Raw genomic sequence first — 20,445 nt, 5'->3', positions numbered from 1 at the left:
AAAACTATTATAGTTATGATACTTTATTCCAATGGAACATTTTCTTCACAGTGGTAGGTTTCAACTGCAGGCATACAGCTGCGTATTTAGTGTTACAAACATTGTGAATGTGATCAGAACATTGTGTGTTGAGTACCAGGCATCCATATGCTCTGTTCTCTCCCTGGAGGACTTAGCATCCTAGCCTGAACTTAGAAGTGAGGCAGAGAAGAGATATTTAGAGGCTGAACACAAAGACAGTAGGAAATTTGGGATGATGTTATCCTTTTCTTCCTGAGTATATCAGCTGCTGATATGTGGCATCTCTTTAGCTGTGTAATGATCACTTCGTAGTCCTGTGGTGTTCTTTGCTCTTCTCCGCCTGCTCATTCTGCAGAGACAGCTAGGCAAAATGGGATATTTTAGCTCTATTGATGTCTTTGGTTCACTGCTCAGTAAGTGTTTGACTGTGATTTCTCAATTTTTGCCTCCCGTACTTAAGATTTCCAAGTGGTCTCCCATGCAAGTGGAAGGACTTGGCTTCCAGGATCCGAGGAGGTTATGTGCAATCTAACTGAGCTATTCCTGTGCTAAGCATGGTATCTTTTGCCATGGGGCACTGGAGTCTGTGCCCTATTACCCCACAAAGGCCAAAGCAAGCAACTGGTTTATATTTCAGCATTGCTCTGAGGTTTGGCAATGTTTCAGCATTTGTGTTGCTTTTAGTGCTGGTTTATCATATTGACAGGAAATACGGATAGGTTATTATCTGCAAAGCCTCAAAAATACTGCCACTCTTCAGAGCAAAACTTAATGTTTATTTACAAAGCTTGCCTTTGCAAAGCTTGGACATGCTCTGCTGAGTAACAGTGGTGTGGAAGCTTGAGTGGCAGTTACTTCATAGTGAAGGCTGAAACTGGGCATAAGATGGTTATCAGTAATATTGCTACTTATTAGCATTCTGTTTGGGGTTTATTTCCTTGTAAACGCTATTGTTTTGCTATTGGAAAGTTTGAGAACTATGTTCCGCAAGACTGTCTGCTTTTTACGAGTTACTGGTTTAAAACATGGGTAAACATATAAACAAAAATATTCAAAAGTATCTCCTACTTCTCATAGTCTGCTATCTTGAGACGTCCAAACTTGAGACAAGCATTTCTAGACTGATTTTAAAGCAGAGTCTTGAGCTTATCTGGAACCACGCTTGTAATTTCAGGCCTCAGGAATGCATTGGTAGGGCCACTGTTGAAAATGTCAGGGCAGATTGAGTCTAGTCTCTGCAGACGATCAAAGGAAAAAGGGGGGAACAAACCGCTCACTTCCGGGTGCTGAATGCATGGACTAACCAACAAGCAGACTCCAGCCCCATTCAGGAGAATAGTTACACCTAGCAAAGGGCTGTGTGGTGTTCCCGCAAGGGCAGGCTTGAGTGTTGAAAAGCACTGCGTGAAAGATGTCTTTTTCTCATAGCACGGAGAGGAAGATACTCTAAAAGAACTTTTTTCTAAAAGCCCGTTTGTTTACTACATAATTTGTAACTGGGTGCATAACAGAATTGCCATTAAGTTAACAAGTTCAGTACACACTGAAATAGAAGAAGAAACAAAGCAACATTCAAAAGTCACGTTAATCTGACAACAGCAGCAGAATCTTAATGGACCCCTTTGGAGTCCCTCTGTAGAAAGTTAGGCTGTTTCAAGCCCTTTGTCTTTACCTCCTTTGTGCATTATGTGCTGGTTTTGTCCTGATATCTTGTTAATGTAGTGGGGAACATACTGCTTTTTTTGTAAGTGACAAATAGCTTTAAAATGAAAATTGTTTTTCTGAGTAGAATAATGTAGCATTGATCACTAGCTTGTATTTTGTTCAGTATATGTTTTGACAGAAATATGATGGATTCTGTATGTAAATTTTGTAGTCTGATGTTCAGCAGAATAATTAAGAGATGAAGTCATGGATCTTAAAGCTCTTTGTCATCTGTGTAGTTGAAATATAATTTATATTTACTTTTTTGCAGCACTGTGCTGTGGCCGCTGTGCATCCCAAGCGGAAGCAAGTTACAGAACTATTGCTTAGGAAAGGAGCAAATGTTAATGAGAAAAACAAAGAGTAGGTTTCTTAAATTTTTGATTTTTCCAAAGGACTCTGTCATGCTAGGAATGTAAAACTATATCTTCTTTTTTTTTTCTTTTTTTCCTAGTTTCATGACACCTTTGCATGTTGCAGCTGAAAAAGCTCATAATGATGTCATGGAAGTTCTGCATAAACATGGAGCAAAGGTAAATATACTTAAATATATTTTACTTAAGGCAAAAGGCAAGAAGTGTTATATTGGTCAAATACAGTGTTTAGTTTTTATGATAGTTGTTGCTTTTTCTTCCGTATGCCTTGTGCTTCTTGTGTTAACCGTGAAGTGTGTTTATCTTAATATAGGATGTTCAGGAATCCCACTTGAAAATTAGGTCTTCTCTCCAAGTAACTGAATACAGGCTTTAGGAGTCTAACTTAGTCGTTTTTAATGAATCTTACTACTCATTTCTAATAAATGTGGTCATCTAGGTGCCTCTTGCTGCTTTATCTTATTGGCTTGAAAATATCCAATGCCTGAGTTTGACACTGAGTTTAGTAGCCTAATGCTGGGTATCCTTAGCCCTTGCTTGCTTCTTATTCTCTTGGTCAGATTGTTTTGCCATGCCTTTTAGCATTGATATGTGATGACCAAACTAATTTGTGAGCCTATGGTGAAGGTTGCTTAGAAACACATGGTTCAGCAAGTTATTAGTTAAAAGCAGAGGGAAGTATAACTTTATTTAAGATGTCTTCTAAGCATCTTTCAGAAGTATTTCAGAATGATCTTTCTCTGAGTTTTAGCAGCAACTTGACATTCAGGTAATGGTATACTTAGCTACTTAATTTTCTCAGAAACTCTTCTTGATGGGTACTTTCTTTGCATTGGTTAAAATATAAATTATCTCCTTTTTGCTTTTAAGGGGGCTCACATTACTCTCTTTGAGTCTTCATCTTCATTCAGGTAGCTAGAAATGAAGAAATAAACCTGTAATAACAATCTAGTGTGTCACTCTTGATGTGCTAGGAGGTGCGAGAAATGTAATTGTATGCATAGTTAATACTAAATCTTTTTATTTTCAAACAATGAATTGTAATTTATAAGCCTGTATGAGAGCTCATTGCCAGATTTCAGTAGCTGATTCACTTCCATAGTACATTAATGGCATCATAAAATAGCTTAACAACAATACCATGACAGAGTTTATCGCATTTGAGAATACTGACGCAGTGGTGACATACCAAGATTTTCCTTGGGATGGGAAGCAGGGCCAGAGGTCTCGGTTATAGTCATTAAAACCATTTGTTATCATTTACCCAGCTTCACTCTTAGTAGCATACCTATGCACTGAAAGGGAAAAAATTTCATTTTGCCATAGGAATAGATACCTCATGGCCTTATGGATCTGGTTTTGCACATGAATTCAGTACTGATGGTACTTCGGTAGGCACTGAACTGGACATGCTGGAATTTCAAGCGTACTGATACCCAAATACTACCTGCTTTGAAATACAAGGAGTTTCTGTGTGCTGAGGGTTTCTGGAAAGCGTGCTACTATACTGTAGGTATTTAAATTAGTGCTCCCTTGAAAATCTAGCTCTGTGTAGTCATGTTAGGAGCAAGCTCAAAGACATCATCCTTACTGGAATGGCCCAATTTTATTGTTTGTCAGTAGCACATTCTGACAATAGCTTCTAATTCTTTTACGTCCTGAAGCAGGGGTTCCTAAATCATGATCCATGAATCTGAGTGATGAGGTGATGAGGACTGAGTGATGGTGGTGAGTGGCCCACAGTTACCTACAGAACCATGCTGAATGGTGTGTTCCATTGTTTTTTCAGTTAACAGTACACAAATAGAGGTACATGGTGGTCATTAAAACTGATTCTTCGTTCATATCCTGGTATATGCTTCCTATGTTATTCTGAGGATAGCCATTCTCATTTCATAGAATCATAGAATGGTTTGGATTGGAAGGGACCTTAAAGATCATCTGGTTCCAACTCCCCTGCCATGGGCCAGGACACCTTCCACAAGAACAGGTTGCTCAAATTTTATGATCTAGCAAAGTATGAGAGACCAGGAGACCACACATAGTTAAAATTAAGCATATATTTCCATACTGCAATGGATCAGGTCCCTCTTTATCAGTGTCCAAAGTTCCTTAGCTGTAAAATGGTACATAATGGAATCATGGTTTTTCATCAGAGGTAGGTCATTAAGTCTTACGAAGCACTTTGAATTTCCCAGATGGTATATGCTCTGGAGTATTAATTAGTTAACCAGGAATATTTAATCACTCTAAAATGTTTGTCTTGCTTGTATATTATCATTTGACCTCTTGCTCATGCTTTGACTGTAGGCATTCAGTTCATCAGACAATCTTAACAGTGATATTTCTTTGTTTCTGATTGTTGGGACATGGCAGCTTTAATCCCTGAAGCATGATACAGGTTTTTCATTGTTTTTTGTTGTGTTTCTGGAAGTTTTTTCTTCCTGTTTGCTCTTTTTGTGCCTTGAATTTTAATTACTTCATAAGATGTAGTCAGATGTACTAATTTTTTACAAGAGAGGTTCTCACGAGCTGGTGAATCAATCCTCCTGCAATAGCAGCCTCAGAGTGAATATCCATTTGTTCTTCGAACAGCACTCTCCTGCAGTTTAAATACCTCTTTTCCATTTTGATGCTTCCTTTGCTGAGGTATTTGCAGTGAACAAACTGATTCTTCTTAGCCTTTGTTTTGGTAGGCTAAAAGCCTCAAACACTTAGTCTTCCCTCATAAGGGAACATTGCAATTTCCTAATCATCCTTATAACCCTTCTCTTTACTAGCACCAGAGGAAATCTTGGACCCCAGGCAACGAGAATGGAATTCATTCCACCGCTGCCTTACATGATGGCACTTCCATATCTCTAATGTAAATGCTGGACTAATGCATACTGGGATCATGTTTGCCTTTTTAACAGACATGACGCAGTAGTACTCAGACCCTTCCTGTAGTCTTGTAGTACACAGAGAATCTCGATTTTTTTTTCATGCTAATTTTTCATATTCATGCCCTTAAGCATTCGCCTGTGTCAAGATCATTAATGAAGATATTAAAACAAAATTATCCCACAACCAATCACTGCGCAGCCCTCCCCCTCTCAATATGTTCAATTCCCATGTGATCCCATATCAAATGCTTACTAAAGTGTGGATGGATGAGACATACTGTATTTTCTTTACTTTGCAACCATTTCTTCCATCAAAGGAAAGGTACTGTATAAGTCAGCTTTAATCTGCCTTCCGGAAACCACTACTGATTATAGAGAGAGTAACAATTTGAAAAAGATGAGTAACTGGGGCTTCAAAGAAAGTGGAACTTTCTTCTTCTGAAATACAGTGCCAAAAGGCAGACAGCTGATCCACAAAAAAATACCCAGTAATGGATTTAGGAGACAAAGTCATGTAAAGTTTTGTAGATTAAAAAATAATTTGTGATTGTTTTAGCAGTAGAGAAGAAGCTCTGCTGTTTTCATGAGGAGCAGCTGTGATCTGTGTTAGACAGTAAAAGTGAGATAACGTGAAGTATGTATTTTTGGGAAATGGGCTGAAGCATGGTAAAGACTGCTTTAGGGAATTTGCTTGGGATGAATGAGAGATGGTTCATGGTCTTGGAACTGGATTTAATTCTCCTTAATTTTATCACTGTGTAAATTTGCTGTTTGAAGTATGTCAGATTATAATAAAAAGTGAAGGACTGCTTGAGTAACGTGTTTGATCTAGACTTATTTTACAGAAATATTTTGAAGAACACTAGTATTGCCAAGAGTCAACCTATACCCACAAATTGCTTATTTTGATGTGTCTTGCTGGCCCTTCCTGAGGACACAGACTAGATTTGTAATTTGAACTGTTAAGAAGTCCTTGGTGCACATCACTTGCACATCAGCGTGGTATGTCTAAGCAATGCCCATTCCATGGTCAGTGAAGATATTTTCATTAGCTTGTTACTTGAGTTTGCAGAAGTTGACTGTCAACTGTACATCTAAAGCACAGGTGAGAAACCTTGGGGTTTCTTAGAATTTTCTTCAAGAATGTTGATTATAAATGTCTGTGGTTTAAAATGCCATACTCAGTTTTTTTACTTGTTTGCCTGAACTGCAGTGTGAAACAGCATTTCACACCACTGCTTATTTGATGTTGAATATCCTCAAAGTACCTTATGAAAAATAAAAGCAGAGGATCTTTAAAGGATCCTCAAACATAGACTATTTTTTTATTAGACCCATGAGCAAATCTTCAAGTGCCACGATTGTGTCTTTGAAGATGGTCAAAATCCTTTGTTTAAAAAGAAAATCATTTGAAGGTGGTGAACTAATGAAAAAGTGGCTTTCGTCCTGTTTTGTTGTATTGCTAGATAGTTGGATACCTCTTATAACTAGCTCCTTGTCTGAATTTACAGATACATGGGAAATTTAATATGTTAAGAAAGACATTTGGCTTTCTAGCAGTGCAGAAGAAAAGAATTAAAGTCTTTTCTGAACTGGAATGATTGTTGGAAAGACAGACCTGCAAGCATGCAAGTTCACTGGTATCTTGGGCAAGTGTGGAGATGTTATGAATGCTATTTGTTCAACTGTGTTATGTTTCTAAAGGATAATCTCGAAGCTATTCTTCTGCAAGAGAAAATGAGCCTTTCTAAGGTCATGTTAGACAGATAGTGTCCCTATTCATGATCGTAGCAGAAATGGCTTCATTCTGCTCTGCTAGAAGCAGACCTGGCTTCATGAGTCTCTGCATAATACAATTATTTCTATGCGTTGGAGTAGCATGTTGCCAGCCGTTCATGATCATGAATTTGACAATGGTCACCATCTATTTAGACCCACGCTATAGACTTAAATGGTTTTGAATAACCTTGTTGTGTAATATATTTGCTTCCAACATCTCAGGTAGAGGTATGATTTTCTCAGGAAAGAATGAGCATCAAAAAATTAAATATCCTCTCAGAAATGCAGTAGGTTCTGGACTACGATGGTTGACAACATGAAGAGCTGTGTGATCTGTTGCAATTGCGTGATTCAACTTTTCTCACTGCTGAGACATCCAAACTTAGTGACATTAATCTTAAGCTTATATGCAAAGGGACAACTGTGGAACATATGGCTGGATCATTTCAGAGCTTTCAGAGTGAAACTAGACCTTTTTTTTTTTTCTCTCCTTCTAACAGAGCTTGAAATTGCCACCAGCCTCTCTTCACTCTTATTTTGTTTATTGTTAGTGGTGCACAAAGACACAAGACATACTGCAAGTTGTCTTCAGAATAAATGTAGCAGGAGAGCAGATAGAACTCTTGCATTGTTCAGGGAAGGATACCCTGATATTGGAACAGCTAGCAAAGCACAAATTTCATGTGTGATTTTTAGGATGCATATCTTTTAGAAAGATCTCACAGAGAAAATTGCAGTGCTTGGAAGCTGTTGCGTTTTGTGCTGCTGTAGTGTCAAGGAGTAGTAGGATATTTAGGGCATTTGATACCAACAAAAAGGTGATATGCATATGATGTCTTGCAAAAAAGGTTTCTTGAACAGGTCCCAGCTGTTGAGCTGCCACAAGTGCCTGGCAGCCAAGGGAATATTGCTGTAGCTGTGTACATTGCTCTGAGACAGCAGCAGTGCAGGCAGGAAAAATCTCTTCAGTGTCTGATGATACATGACCATTTTTACTTCTCTACTGCATATATCCAGGATGGGGAAGAGGAAATGAAAGGGATAAAAGGAAAGAACAGAAGGAATTCTGCAGTGGGAAATACTGTATAGGATGGTATCTTTCCATGAAAAGCCTTACTTAAAAACACTTTTCACTTGATAACTGCATTCTGCTTTTATGTTGCGGTTTGAGCAGTGGAGTGACTGTTTTCATGCTAAAAGGGGAAGAAACAAGATCCAGAGCCAGCGTGCTGTGGAATAAAAGCTGTCAAATCTGTCATTTTTAACTCCTTGCAGAAAACTCATCTGTAAAGTAATTCAGAGCTGCAGCCTTCTAACTTCAGACTGCTTATAAAGGGGAGCAGTTGAATATTTCTAATTTTTTTTTATTAGTGCAGCTGGAACAATCTGCCTTCTCAGCACACAAATAAGGCAGTACACCTTGGATATTTTACATTTTGTCAAATACAGTTTAAGCTTTAGCTTTGAATTTGAAAGGGCATACGTTTTTAGACGTAGTATTGGGCAGGCATATGTCTTACCAGGTTTGATTTTTATGAGAGTTTAATCTCAGTTTGTATTTCAATTTGTAATGCTCAAATTGATTTTCATTTGGAAATAAATCCTGTTGCCTTAAGCCTTAGTGCAGTACATTCTTGGGTTGGTTTTAGACAAGTGCTGCGTGATTGGCGAGAGCAGATCTGCCTCAAAGTGAACATATTCCCCATGAAATTGCCATGCAAAGCCTAATTCTGCTCCTGAGGGAAAGAACAGCTTCATCTGGTGCATGCGTCCCTCTGTCAGCTGCAGCCCTCTTTGTCCCAGAAGTAAGCAGGCATTTCTTCAAATGGCTGGCATTCTTCTGCCACAAGAATCGATTGTGGGCAAAGATAATTATTTGGAGGTGAAAGGAGACCTGCATACGACATGTGAGATGATGGATCTGATGACTCTGCCAGTGTTCTTTTCAAATGAATATTAACATTTTTTCCAGGTACGCAGTCCGTATTGAGTTGTGCAGTGTGAATGCCTTTCTGCTGTTCTTCAACAGCTTGTTCAGTGCAGGAATGTTTAACACAGGAATTCAGTGTTACAGAAGACGTTAATTATGATTCTCTTTCTTGGGTGAACGGAGTGTTATCAGCTACTTCCAGAATTCGCAAGTCTCATTTCATTCTGCCTTTATCATCACTAAACCTGTACAGCCCCAGACTTCTGCTTTCCTCTGTGCCCTTATCAGTTGTGAAAGGTATCCGGTGTCCTGAAACAGATGAGGATCATCATCTGAACAAAACGATGGATTTGGGACATTCAGCATCTAGTTAATATTTATGATAGCAGTAAGTTTTTATTTAAAACAAAACTTTTAGGCAAATCCCCTTAGAGTGGCATGAGCTGAGCACAGTCAGAAGAAAACAGAACTGTTCTCCTGTACATCTTCCTGCAAGAGAGGTTTGTGATCTAAGAAATTGCTGCTTTACCAGCATGTAGAATTGTTCAGGGGTATAGAAGGATTTCGGACAATATCGAATCACACTCTGCTTTATTTATGTGGTAGTTCTTTGTTCTTTCCTGTAGCTTGATATTGTTGTTTTGCAGGTATTTTACTTAATTTTTGTACCCTATCTGGTAGTAGATATTTTCTATATAGTTACCTCCCTAATTAAATTTTGTTTAGTTACAGAATATGCGTCTTATCCAAAATGTTTTTCACTAGTTTTCATGGAAAGGTAGTAGGATTTTCGGGCTGCATTTTAGGTGAGAAATAACAAGGAAAACCTTTGTTCACTGCCACCACAAAGATTTTGAGAAGGTAAAAAGGTGTGTTTTTACAGTAACAGAGTCTATTATGCATGCGGTTCACAGCCTGCAATCCGTAGGCTTGGAAACAGATAACAGGTTCTGAGTTGCTTGCAGAGAATATAGAGTGGTTCTGTATTTCATAAAGTGGTAAAAAAGGCTGTTGGACATTTGCATTTACATTTGTCATGAATTGCTGCTTGGTACAAAGTATCTTCTTGGAAGGTTATTTTCATGAGGGTTTTTTTCTGCTTTTTAAATCTCTATTATTCTCTTCCTTTCTCTGATAGTGAACCTGTGGAGATGCTTCTAGTTATTTAGATACTCTGTTAGATCTTGACAGACAGATAGGTTTCCATTATATCATACTCTTTGAAAGTGATACTCCATTTTGCCTGTTTATATGGTCTTGTATTGAGTAGAATTATATCTAGTTATACTTAACAATTCTGTAAAAGTACAAAAAGTGAAGAGGAAACGGACTGTTTGTATCCAGCCTCTTCCCCCCCCCCCACTCCCCTCCATAGAATTCCTAATGACATCTTTGTTTTGCTTTAATTCTTGGTAGTGAGTAATGTTGAGTTAATTCCCCTTCTGAGGATGACAGATGGTAATTTCCTTAAAGATGGAAGATCTTTGAATTGTTTGGTTAATTATTTACCTCCTCCTCTTCTGTGAGAGTTTTGCTTTTCTTGCACAAGGTTGATCTTCATCAAATTTGTCAAAATCTTGATCACTATTTTAAGTACGGGTTTGGGAATCCTGTGTTGTCTGTTAGCCATGCAAACAAATAACCTGCGTTGTTAAAAGACAGGAAAGCATCTGCAGTAAATTGTCTTTACATTGGAGTGTTTACTTATTTTGTTGTTCGGTTTTGTTTAGTTGCAATGCAGAGGGATTAATAGATAAATTTGTATGCCGGAAAATTCCTGTTATCGCTCTTCTTATTAAGGGCAGGGACAGGTGCAGGCTTTTAATTATAATAATGTTTTATTTTATATTGCTGCTGATTTTTCAGATGAATGCACTGGACACACTTGGTCAAACAGCGTTGCACAGGGCTGCGTTAGCAGGTCACTTGCAAACCTGCCGGCTCCTGCTGAATTACGGCTCTGATCCGTCCATCATCTCTTTACAAGGCTTCACAGCAGCACAGATGGGAAATGAAGCAGTGCAACAGATTCTCAGTGGTGGGTAAAAATAAAGGCTTGTGTGTTTGAACTTCAGCTTCTCCCTTTACAGCTGTGGATCTTATTTCTTTCTTCAATGCAAGAGACTTGCAGTATTTTTCTCATCCCTCCCTTCCGCCATTGTGTGCACACATCTACAGTTTGTGTTGCGCAATACTTCTCAGAAAAAAACCCACAACAAAATAGAAAAAGCCCTGCTCAATTCAGTGATTTTGTGCAAATTGGGAAGAAAATAAACGTCTTGTGGATTTAGAGCATGCTGCTGTACAGGGAGATTGCAGGAAGGCAGGTATAGGGAGTTTTGAGGTTTTTTGGTAACAAGTTCCAAGGCAACTGGAATATTGCTGAATATGTGAGAAACCTTTTTCCTCTCATCAGCCACCCTGTTAGGTACTCCATACTTTAGCAGTCACAAGCAGAATGTTACTGCCAGAAAAATACTGGTAGTTGCTAAATCGTTTGAACTTTTACTTCAAATCTCTTGCTTGTCCAGCAGAAAAAGATTTTATTGTGAAAGTGATCTGGATGCTGTTTAGATAACAATTTGTTTATATCTTGTATTAAAAAGGTGAATAGATGTTTGAAGAGGGTGCCACTATTTTTCATGTAAGTGCTTGAGGGTTTGCATCCTCTTACCCACGTCACATTTGAATTTTTACGAGTGGGGAGTAGAATAACTGCATCGGGAGCTACTACAGAGCAAGTAACTCACCTTACAATGGGATATGCGTGTAGTCAAAGACAGATAGATATCCAGATAGATGAGAAGACCCATGGTAGCTAGAAACTCTATTTCCTTCAGTGTTTTCAACAATGTTGCCTTAAATCTGAATCTGAATTCTCTCAGTGTCAGGAGGCACACAAGGCGCGAACATCGTTCTTCCACTTTGATCGGTCTGCGGCTGCGTGCTCTGGAGTCACCCAAGGGCCACAGCGCAGTCTTCTGTTGGTTTTTTCCTCAGGACATGACCGATCCAGCTCCATCTCCTCCTCCTCACTTCGTTACTGATTTTCTCCATCTCCGCCATTTCGGTTTTTTTGAAAGTTGATGCTCGTCATTTCTGCAACTTTTTTTTTTTTTTTCTGGGAGGAGGTAGTTGGCCTCCTGCCCAATGTTGCCTTAAAACAGGCAAAAAAAAAAAAAAAAAAAAAGAGGTGTTTTACAGCAGTGCAGGAAGGGCTGTTTTGAAGTGTACCCACTCTTGAGATGTAGCTGGTTACACAGGTAGCATTACCTGTTTAAAATATACACGTGACCATGTGTATGTGTATTGAGAGAGAAAAATGTTAGCTATGAATCAGAAGAAAGTAAACATACCCCCTGCTGTTAAAGAGGAGTTTGATTTAAAAAAAAATAGTAAACTTAAAAGTATTCTGTAAACACTCATTTGATTTTTTAATTAAAAATTCATTTTCACTGATTTACCTTTTCTAGGAAAACCAATTTCAGATGTCATACTGTACTGCTTTTCATTGGAGAGGTAGTAGCCTTTCTCTTACATCCATGAAGGTGTTCAAGACTGAAAGATTCAAAAGCTGAAAAAAATGCATGTAGTGTAGGGTTGTTGACATTCTGTTCTCTGTATTTCAAAGCTAGTAAATGAATGCTGAAATTATTTACCAAATATTACTGTGTGTTCATTTTGGTAAGATTGGGTTAAAGAAATTTTTTTTTTAAATGTTGGAGTTGTTTTGATAGAGATTGTTCCCTGACTCTGATTCACAGCTTAAAATATTTTCCATATAGTACTGGATTTTTATTTTTTTTTTTTCTCACACTTGATTGCTGGGCTACTTCCCAACTGTGAGATAACAGCCATGAAAACAGCTTTCTGATGGCATAGTGGCCAGCGGATACCACTTTGCTCTAGCTGCTTGTGATTTTTGGTTGCAACTGGTAGGAGCCTGACCATGTAATGTAAGAAAGCTTGTAAAGTGAGCTTGTTAATTTTTTCAAATGCTTATTAGAAAATGCTGCTAGTTTTGCTTTTTTTTGAAGAGTAAGATTTCTTTTGTTTCTTTGCTCAGTGCAGCCTTTTGGTATTAACGTTCTAATCTAGTGGAATTGAAATCTCTCCTTCCTGCAGTAATTAGACTGTTTCTGATTGATTTCCTTTTTTACCCTCACCAAAGTGAGGGGCTTGGCTGTATTGTGAAGACAAGGACAGGAGTCCAGAGAAGAGAGAAAGAATTGCTAAGGAGCAGAGCTTTGGATCCAATATAGGACTTAGCCTCACCTTTTCTCTCCCTACTTCAGGATGCTGAGGTGGTGGTGCTGTTAGGGAGAGCAAGGGAAGGCAAATAACTTCAGATGAAGGTGTGAGCTGAAATCTTAACCCGCTCCAGCCACAGGAGTTTGCATGCTATGTTCTGCCCACAGTCATTAACATTTGTGTCAAACCCCTGCTGCCATCCTTCTCTTGCAACGTGTTTGAATCACTTGGAATCATAGAATCATTTAGGTTGGAAAAGACCTTTAAGATCATCAAGTCCGACTGTTTGCTAGTGGAACTGCTCCAGAGGATCGAGGTAGACTCAAGGAAAGGAGCTGGCAGCTTTGGCCGTATTAAACGTGCCACTATCCCTCTTCCCTGAGCTTTCTCAGCCTTTCCTTCAACTGAGAGCATTTCTTCACCTAACAGTTGAGCTTGTAGGAGTCGCTTCTCACTTCCTCCTCCTCTTCCTGCAGTGAGTATGGAGGTAAGGAGGTAGCAAAAGGCCACAAAACACTGGTCAAAAAGAGAAAACAAGCTGCAATAGGAAATACTACCTCAAAGTGAATAGATAAGTTGATGTCGTTCTGTAAGGATAGCTAGTTAAGAAAACAAATAACCCTTTCTACCCATTTTCCACTCCTGTGGTATAGTCACAGATTACATTGCAAGGTCAGGAATTGACTGGATTCTGTAGAGACTGTGTTAGTCTGTAAGGAGTACCTTCTCACAACGTCTCTGCAGTTTCCTCCTGACCAGTTTTCTACATTTAAAGAAGTCTCTTAAGTATTTTTGTTGGAGTTGCATGCCCGTCTAGAATGAGCTTACACTGTTACAACACTGACTTTCTTACAGCATTCTTACAGAAGATTGCAACCCCAAGTTCACCTTGCCCCGTTTGTTTTGCACCAGGCAGTCATTTCTGTCACTGATCAGGCAACGTGCTGCCAAAACTTCTGGTCCATAAATGCTTGAGCTTAAGAGGAATGGCTTCTACCATAGAAAGCCATTTCTCTTAAAAAAGAAGTGATCAAGATTGCCTTTTCAGCTCCTTTTTGAGCAACGCTGAAGAGCTCTAGGGACAGCTAATCCACTGCTCCTTTCCAGCCACTTCTTCCTCTTCCCTCGGTGCATGCTTGCTTTCTCACAGCCATATTTCTAATGAGAAGTGGGGTAAAAAAGAGTTTTGAAGCCAAAACCTGTCATTGTCTTAGAGTGATCTAAAGAGGAAAAAAGGTATGTCTCTAAAGGTCTCCTTTTAATCACTGCATCAATTCTTCTGAATCTATTTTTGACCACCATGTTTATAACAAGGGAGAGATCTCATTGTTGCTATGAAGTGCAGTACACAACTGGAGCATCATAAAGCAAGCAGTTGCCATGTGGCCAGGGCCATCTTAGAAATCCCATCCCCTTGTCACTGCTTCATAGTACAAGACATACCACAAGTGCAAAGGCTGTAATTCAGCTGCTGAATTGAGCACGTATAACCCTGGCTGTGCGCTGGCGCCTCATGCAGTTTGTCGAAATTGTTGAGAAAGGTGCTTTTGATCTTCAGCAAAACTTTGAATCTGTCCCAGTGAGCATACAGATTACTTAAAGGCAGAAATGGTTATTTTTACCATACATAGGATTAGCAAAGCATTGAAATTCCATTTGGCAGAATAACGTCAGCACTAGCGTCTAAATCTGACTGGTTTACGTTGAAACTAAGGCTCCTTATTCAGCCGTTGAGGCAATATGAACTTGAACATCACAACTCTGGCTGCATTTTTTACAAATGACAACAGACACCCCACCTCCCCAGTTTGGAAAATATGTTGAGCATAAGTTAATATAACTTAATGATCCTAAGTAATCCTAAAACATCTTTTTCCCCATGTAGAAAGTACACCTGTGCGCACATCTGATGTGGATTATCGGTTGTTAGAAGCATCCAAAGCTGGAGACTTGGAAACTGTGAAGGTAGGTTTGAGCAATTCATGTTAATTTTCCACTGTGCATTGCTGTGCAAGGCTTGTGGAAGCCTCTGCTACAAGAATTGTGGAAGTAGTATGCAGTGGATGGTAAATCATAAAATATGGGAAGGCAAATCTCTTCATTTTTTTTTCTAGAAAGTAGTGCATTAAGATGTGCTGAGGTGTTTCTCTTGAGTTTTCGGTTGTTCATATTCCCGGTCCTTCGTGCAGTCATGTCTTCAATGGACTCAGATGTAACGTTGCAGATGCAGCTGTAATTTTTTGAAGTGGACCCTGTGATCTTCAGATTCACAGTTTAGTAGAAACAAGCCTCAGGGGCATGATTCAATAGGAAGGCAAGCAAACAAAAGTGTTAACAGATAGCAGACTTCACATTTTAAGCCATCCTTAACCTGAAGGTGAAGGGTCAGGCCATGGAGGAAGGTTTGATCTTTGTGGGCAAAGTAGCCTGCGAATAGACTGTTCTGCATGCATTCTCACCTTGAACTTCAACACGATACATATTAATATTCAAACGGCAGCAGTTTTGTGCACCAGCAGCTCCTTTGACTGCCAAGCTCAGTATTTCTAGATTTCAGAAGACAACATAAGCTGGAAATGGTAACATACCTGGAGAAAGTTACATGGCCTTGAACCTGGTGCTTGATGATTTAGAGGCTCGCCCTTTCTAATACATTAGGAATGTCTTCATACTGCTTCCACCACTTAAGTCTTGTTTCTTATAGAAGTACTTTCAGCCATAAATTTAGAGCAGCTTTTTTTTTAAACTTTGCCTAAGTGGAAAGAAATTTCCTGAAACCTAACTTCTAAAAATTTGTATATAATAATAAATGGATCAAATTTTTTCTTGGGGTGTTTGGAGGTGGTAGTCTGGGGTTTTTCTTTTGGTTTTGTTTGTTTGTTTGACTGGTTTTTTTGTTTGGTTTGTGGCGGTTTTTATTTGTTTTGTTTAGTTCTGTACTAGATTTTGGTTTCTTCTTTTGTCTTTGCAGCAACTTTGCAGCCCTCAGAATGTGAATTGTAGAGATTTGGAAGGCCGTCATTCAACGCCACTGCACTTTGCTGCGGGATATAACCGTGTATCAGTGGTGGAGTATCTGTTGCACCATGGGGCAGATGTGCATGCCAAAGATAAAGGGTACATTTCATTCCATGATATGCTCTGCTGTTTTCTATTAGTGTGAGACTTCTACCCTGCTCTGTTCGTTTTGCTTCGGATTTCAGTAACCATCATGTTTTTCTCTTGAGAATTTTTTTCTTTTCTTTCTTCTTGTTCTGCACTGTTCCTGACATCACTATAGGGAGATTTATAGACCATTAAGGCATACTTTGCTTTCTGGCAAAGCCATTGTCAAGTACATATCTGGCACTGTAATACGTGATCCTTTTCTTCCCCCTTTTGCCCATTTTGAAGACTTTGTTGTGCTTAAAAGCAGCCTTTAAGTTATTTCAGGTGATCTAAAATTAGTTTTGAATTGCATGGGGTAAAATACCAGGGTTATCTCTGGTCATTTTTCTAATTCTGTTAGTTAGCTTGTATTATTAAGTTAGTTATTCACTTAATATTCAGTTAAATGATATGAGCCATTTACAGGTTTTTGCATTATTTGCAAAGCAATCATGTAGAATAGCATGATTATGTTTGATCTTTCACTCCAATATATTGGCTGAGGGTGGGGGATAATTCATTTCCAATGCTAAAACATTTCCAATACTGAGTTTTCAGGTTCTCCCTGAAAGAAATGTTTGGGTATCGTTCTGTATGTATCAGGTGTACAGTACTTACTTATAACTGTACTTCAGACCCATTGTATAGTGTTATACCTTTTCTGAAATTTACACTCAAATATCCAAAGTCAGAACATCAGTGATTCTTGCAATTTAGTTTTTTGCTGCTGTTAACGGCATTGAAGTTACTTGTTTGTGGAAATAGTAACATTGGTGCTTACTAATTATTTAGAAGTCTCATGGATGAGAACTGAAAGAGAATAATGAAGTTTTAGTTGATGTTTTAATAGCAGGGAACTAAAGCCATGAAAATTGGAAAGACTGAAAGATACCAATAATGTCTGGTGGAAATGGGACTTTTATCTATTGGAACTTGGTATGATTGCATATTGGATTTTATTTTCTGTAGCTATTAATACTTTCTCTTTGATTAGTGGCTTAGTACCCCTGCACAATGCCTGTTCTTATGGACACTACGAAGTGGCTGAACTCTTAGTGAGGCACGGTGCTTCTGTCAACGTGGCAGACCTGTGGAAATTCACTCCTCTACATGAAGCAGCAGCAAAAGGAAAATATGAAATCTGCAAGCTACTTTTAAAAGTATGTGCTGGAGTTCTCAGATGTGTCTTTAAATGTGTATATGTTTATTTTTGCTGAAGATTAATTAATTAATGCAAAATTAATGGCATTCAGTCAGTTCTTTATGGTGTCTTTGAATCTATTTTCATCTTACAACAGTCAGATGGTTTCTTGTGTACTGTCAGTTCACTTAGAATCATCAGTACAGTTACTTTTTCCAGTACATGTATTAATACTATTAGCCAAGTAGGACAAGACTCTCAAACTGGAAAAAGTAGCTGAATTTATGTAAAAATACAAAAAAACGCACCTTATCCTGTTCATCCCTTTCTGGAACAGCTACTGCAGTTAAGTAAACCTTTGTAAATACTTATGCAAGAGTGTGTAAATCCAAAACACAGCAGTATACCAGCTACTAAGTAAGAAGAAAATTAACTCCATCCCAGCTGAAACCAGGACAGTATGTTACAGAGCAATAACTGAAGGTGGGTCCTAAATGGTGTCTGGCATGTGAGAAATTTAATACTGTTATGTTAGTGTATAATTTATCAAGCTCCTGGAGGAAATGCATGTTGATACACTGTGGAATGAGTATTCATTACAATTAGTGGAAGAACCTGTAAAAAGCATGAGGTAATGCCAACATATTTCCAATGAGAAGCATGAGTTTGAGAGACTTCTTAATATAAGGTCATATCCTGCTGTGAGAGGGTAAAAGAGGGTGCTAGAGTAGAATTTCTTGCCAGTCCTGTTTCCTGTTTTAGCCTTACCTGCTTCATGTCCCTCTAAAGCACAACATTTAAAACAGGAGTAATTCAGAATATGGATAGTCTTAAAATGATGAGGCTCTTCCCCGTCCACTTCTCTTTTCATTTGCTGCTGCAAAGCCCCTATATTTCCCTCCTATCTCATTAATTGTTTCACTTGATTACCAAAAAAGCATTCAGAGGGGGTGGCACATCAGTTTGAAACACATCTGCAGTAGAAACCAGAAGATATTCAGAGGTGTCTGTGGAGTAGGCATGATGGCCCCACTAGTAACCCCTGAATACAGATGTTAGCTCAAGCTGTAGGAGCACTCATAATCTCTCAAGCATAGTATTACTTTATAGGCACTGGAGGTCTCTGGAGTTTTCTGATCATTCCACTGGGAATGTAGCCATTTTTGTGTTCAAAGGATCCTGAACGGATGTACAACAGGAAATAGAAAAGTGCTGAAATTTTTCTTTTTGAAATCACTCTTGCACAAGAGCTAAGTATGCCCTTAAGGTGACACAGTTTTGTAAAGGCTCTGGGTGTCCGTGGATATGTGCTCACGCTGCACTTTGCTCAGGGCTTCTCCTGCTGTGTCTCTTATGCCAGCTGGCAGTGCTGTCAGCTCTGCTGAGCCATGGATGTTGAGCCTGACTCCTCCTGACTTGCGCTCTTTCTGTCCTGATCTGCTTGAAGAAGGAAACAAAAATGTACAGGCATTTTAGAGAGACTTTCTTTTTTCATCACCTTTCTTTAAAATTACCACCTTCATTTGTTTCTGTGCCTTTGAAGGAGTCTCAAGACTGCATCTTCATTTAGGTATTTATTCTGGGGAGTATTTGAATAGTTCCGATTTTGATGAGTTTTAAATTAAGGGATCTAAGGATGTATCTTGAAGAAGTCATTACAGTTTAAAAGGCTTTGTGCAAAGAATGCTGTCTTCCCAAAAGCACCGCAGATGTGGAACTGGTTCTGTGTAATCAATACTCTGTCCCTTTCTGTCCCTTGCTGTTTACCCTTTACACCCTGAGCGTAGCTGTACGGCTTCCAAATACAGGCAGTTAATTCCTTCTGCTCTCCCCATCCCCAGCTCATTCCCTGTGGCTCACACTAACACAGCTTTGCTGGCATCCCCAGTGAGAAATGGCAGGGTAGACTTGCTGGCAGGGACCACTGTGTTTGATTATTCTGAAGGGGCCAGCCAGAGAACTATGGTGCCAGCAGCTGCCTCTGCCTTATCTATCTTTGGGTTTTCCTGCTGCTGCTGAGAGTGAACAGGGAAGGAGCTGTCCTCCCACAAAATTGTGTGTGGGCATGACTCTCGCCATATGCTGTATGTAGATGTATGTTCCCCTCCTTGTCCCGTGCTCCAGTACTGTGTTCTTATCACTGGCTGATCTGCGCGCTTTACCAGCATAGATATATTCCAGTAGTCATCCAAATCCACTTTCCCACCAAAATGTTTTCTTCACTGCTTTCTAGGACCTGTAAACTGCTTAAGATGGTGCTGTTATCTATTGGAAAGTGTAGAAATGAGTATTTTTCTAGTTCCCTTCTGAAACAAGTGCCTTTCAATAGCAGGGTGGCATTTAGTGAAACTTGGGGCCTGGCTTCACTAGCTCAGAAAGGTGTGCTGAGGAAACACCTCTGCCAGCCGGTTTGCAGGAGAAGGGAAGGATTGGCCAGCAAGGTATTTGCAGTTGGCTTTTCTTTAGCACCTGCTGTGACAGCAGGGTATAGCTATATGCAGGATATGCTCCTGAACCTACGTCAGTTGCAAGTAGAGCAGCGGCAGCTCTTGCAGAGGGCTGCCATTCTTGCCTGTGGGGTTGAGATTGACACAGCTGTGTTGCAGACTAGTGCTTTAGGCCTTGGCCTCCTGGATTTATTCTCATGTGCCTACTAATCTATATAGTTGTTACTTCATGATGGCAGGTCGGCAAAATCCCCTGCCTCCTATCTTGTGCCACAAAATAGTGACACACTTATGTGCACTGCTCTGCTCGTGGTTATGACAGTAGCATTCCACTTTGCTCTTTGCAGCATGGAGCTGATCCAACAAAAAAGAATCGAGATGGGAACACTCCTCTAGATTTGGTGAAAGAAGGAGACACAGATATCCAGGACTTACTGCGAGGAGACGCTGCCTTGCTAGATGCTGCGAAGAAGGGGTGCCTGGCACGAGTGCAGAAGCTATGCACTCAAGAGAATATAAATTGCAGAGACACCCAGGGAAGAAATTCAACACCGCTACATCTTGCAGGTGGGTGACTCACCAGGTTTTGAAGGCTTGTATATTTATGATAGGGCTACACCAGTTAATCACCAAAACCAGGACTGGTATAGTAAGAGTTTCACAGAGGATTGTCCTGTACAGAGAGTTGTTAACTATGGCAGCTGTATTTCAGGAGGTAATATGGTTACTAGGAAAGAGGAGCTTTTGCAGTCAAAAAATTGCTTTA

The 20,445-nt window shown here is 39.4% G+C and overlaps 1 protein-coding gene across 2 annotated transcripts in view; it reads left to right on the top strand.

Annotated features, from left to right (window-relative positions):
* Positions 1–20,445, top strand: part of TNKS (tankyrase) — a 145,771-nt gene that overhangs the window by 104,934 nt on the left and 20,392 nt on the right. For both annotated transcript variants that reach the window (XM_082316288.1, XM_082316287.1), the window contains exons 10-16: positions 1,997–2,088; positions 2,180–2,258; positions 10,560–10,731; positions 14,830–14,909; positions 15,916–16,061; positions 17,086–17,251; positions 20,027–20,246. In XM_082316288.1, the coding sequence (XP_082172414.1) occupies positions 1,997–2,088; positions 2,180–2,258; positions 10,560–10,731; positions 14,830–14,909; positions 15,916–16,061; positions 17,086–17,251; positions 20,027–20,246 (955 nt within the window). The remainder of the gene's footprint in view (positions 1–1,996; positions 2,089–2,179; positions 2,259–10,559; positions 10,732–14,829; positions 14,910–15,915; positions 16,062–17,085; positions 17,252–20,026; positions 20,247–20,445) is intronic.

Source organism: Platalea leucorodia, assembly GCF_965183815.1.
Source record: "Platalea leucorodia genome assembly, chromosome: 6".
Taxonomy (NCBI): domain Eukaryota; kingdom Metazoa; phylum Chordata; class Aves; order Pelecaniformes; family Threskiornithidae; genus Platalea; species Platalea leucorodia.
This window is presented reverse-complemented; position numbering and strand designations above follow the sequence as displayed.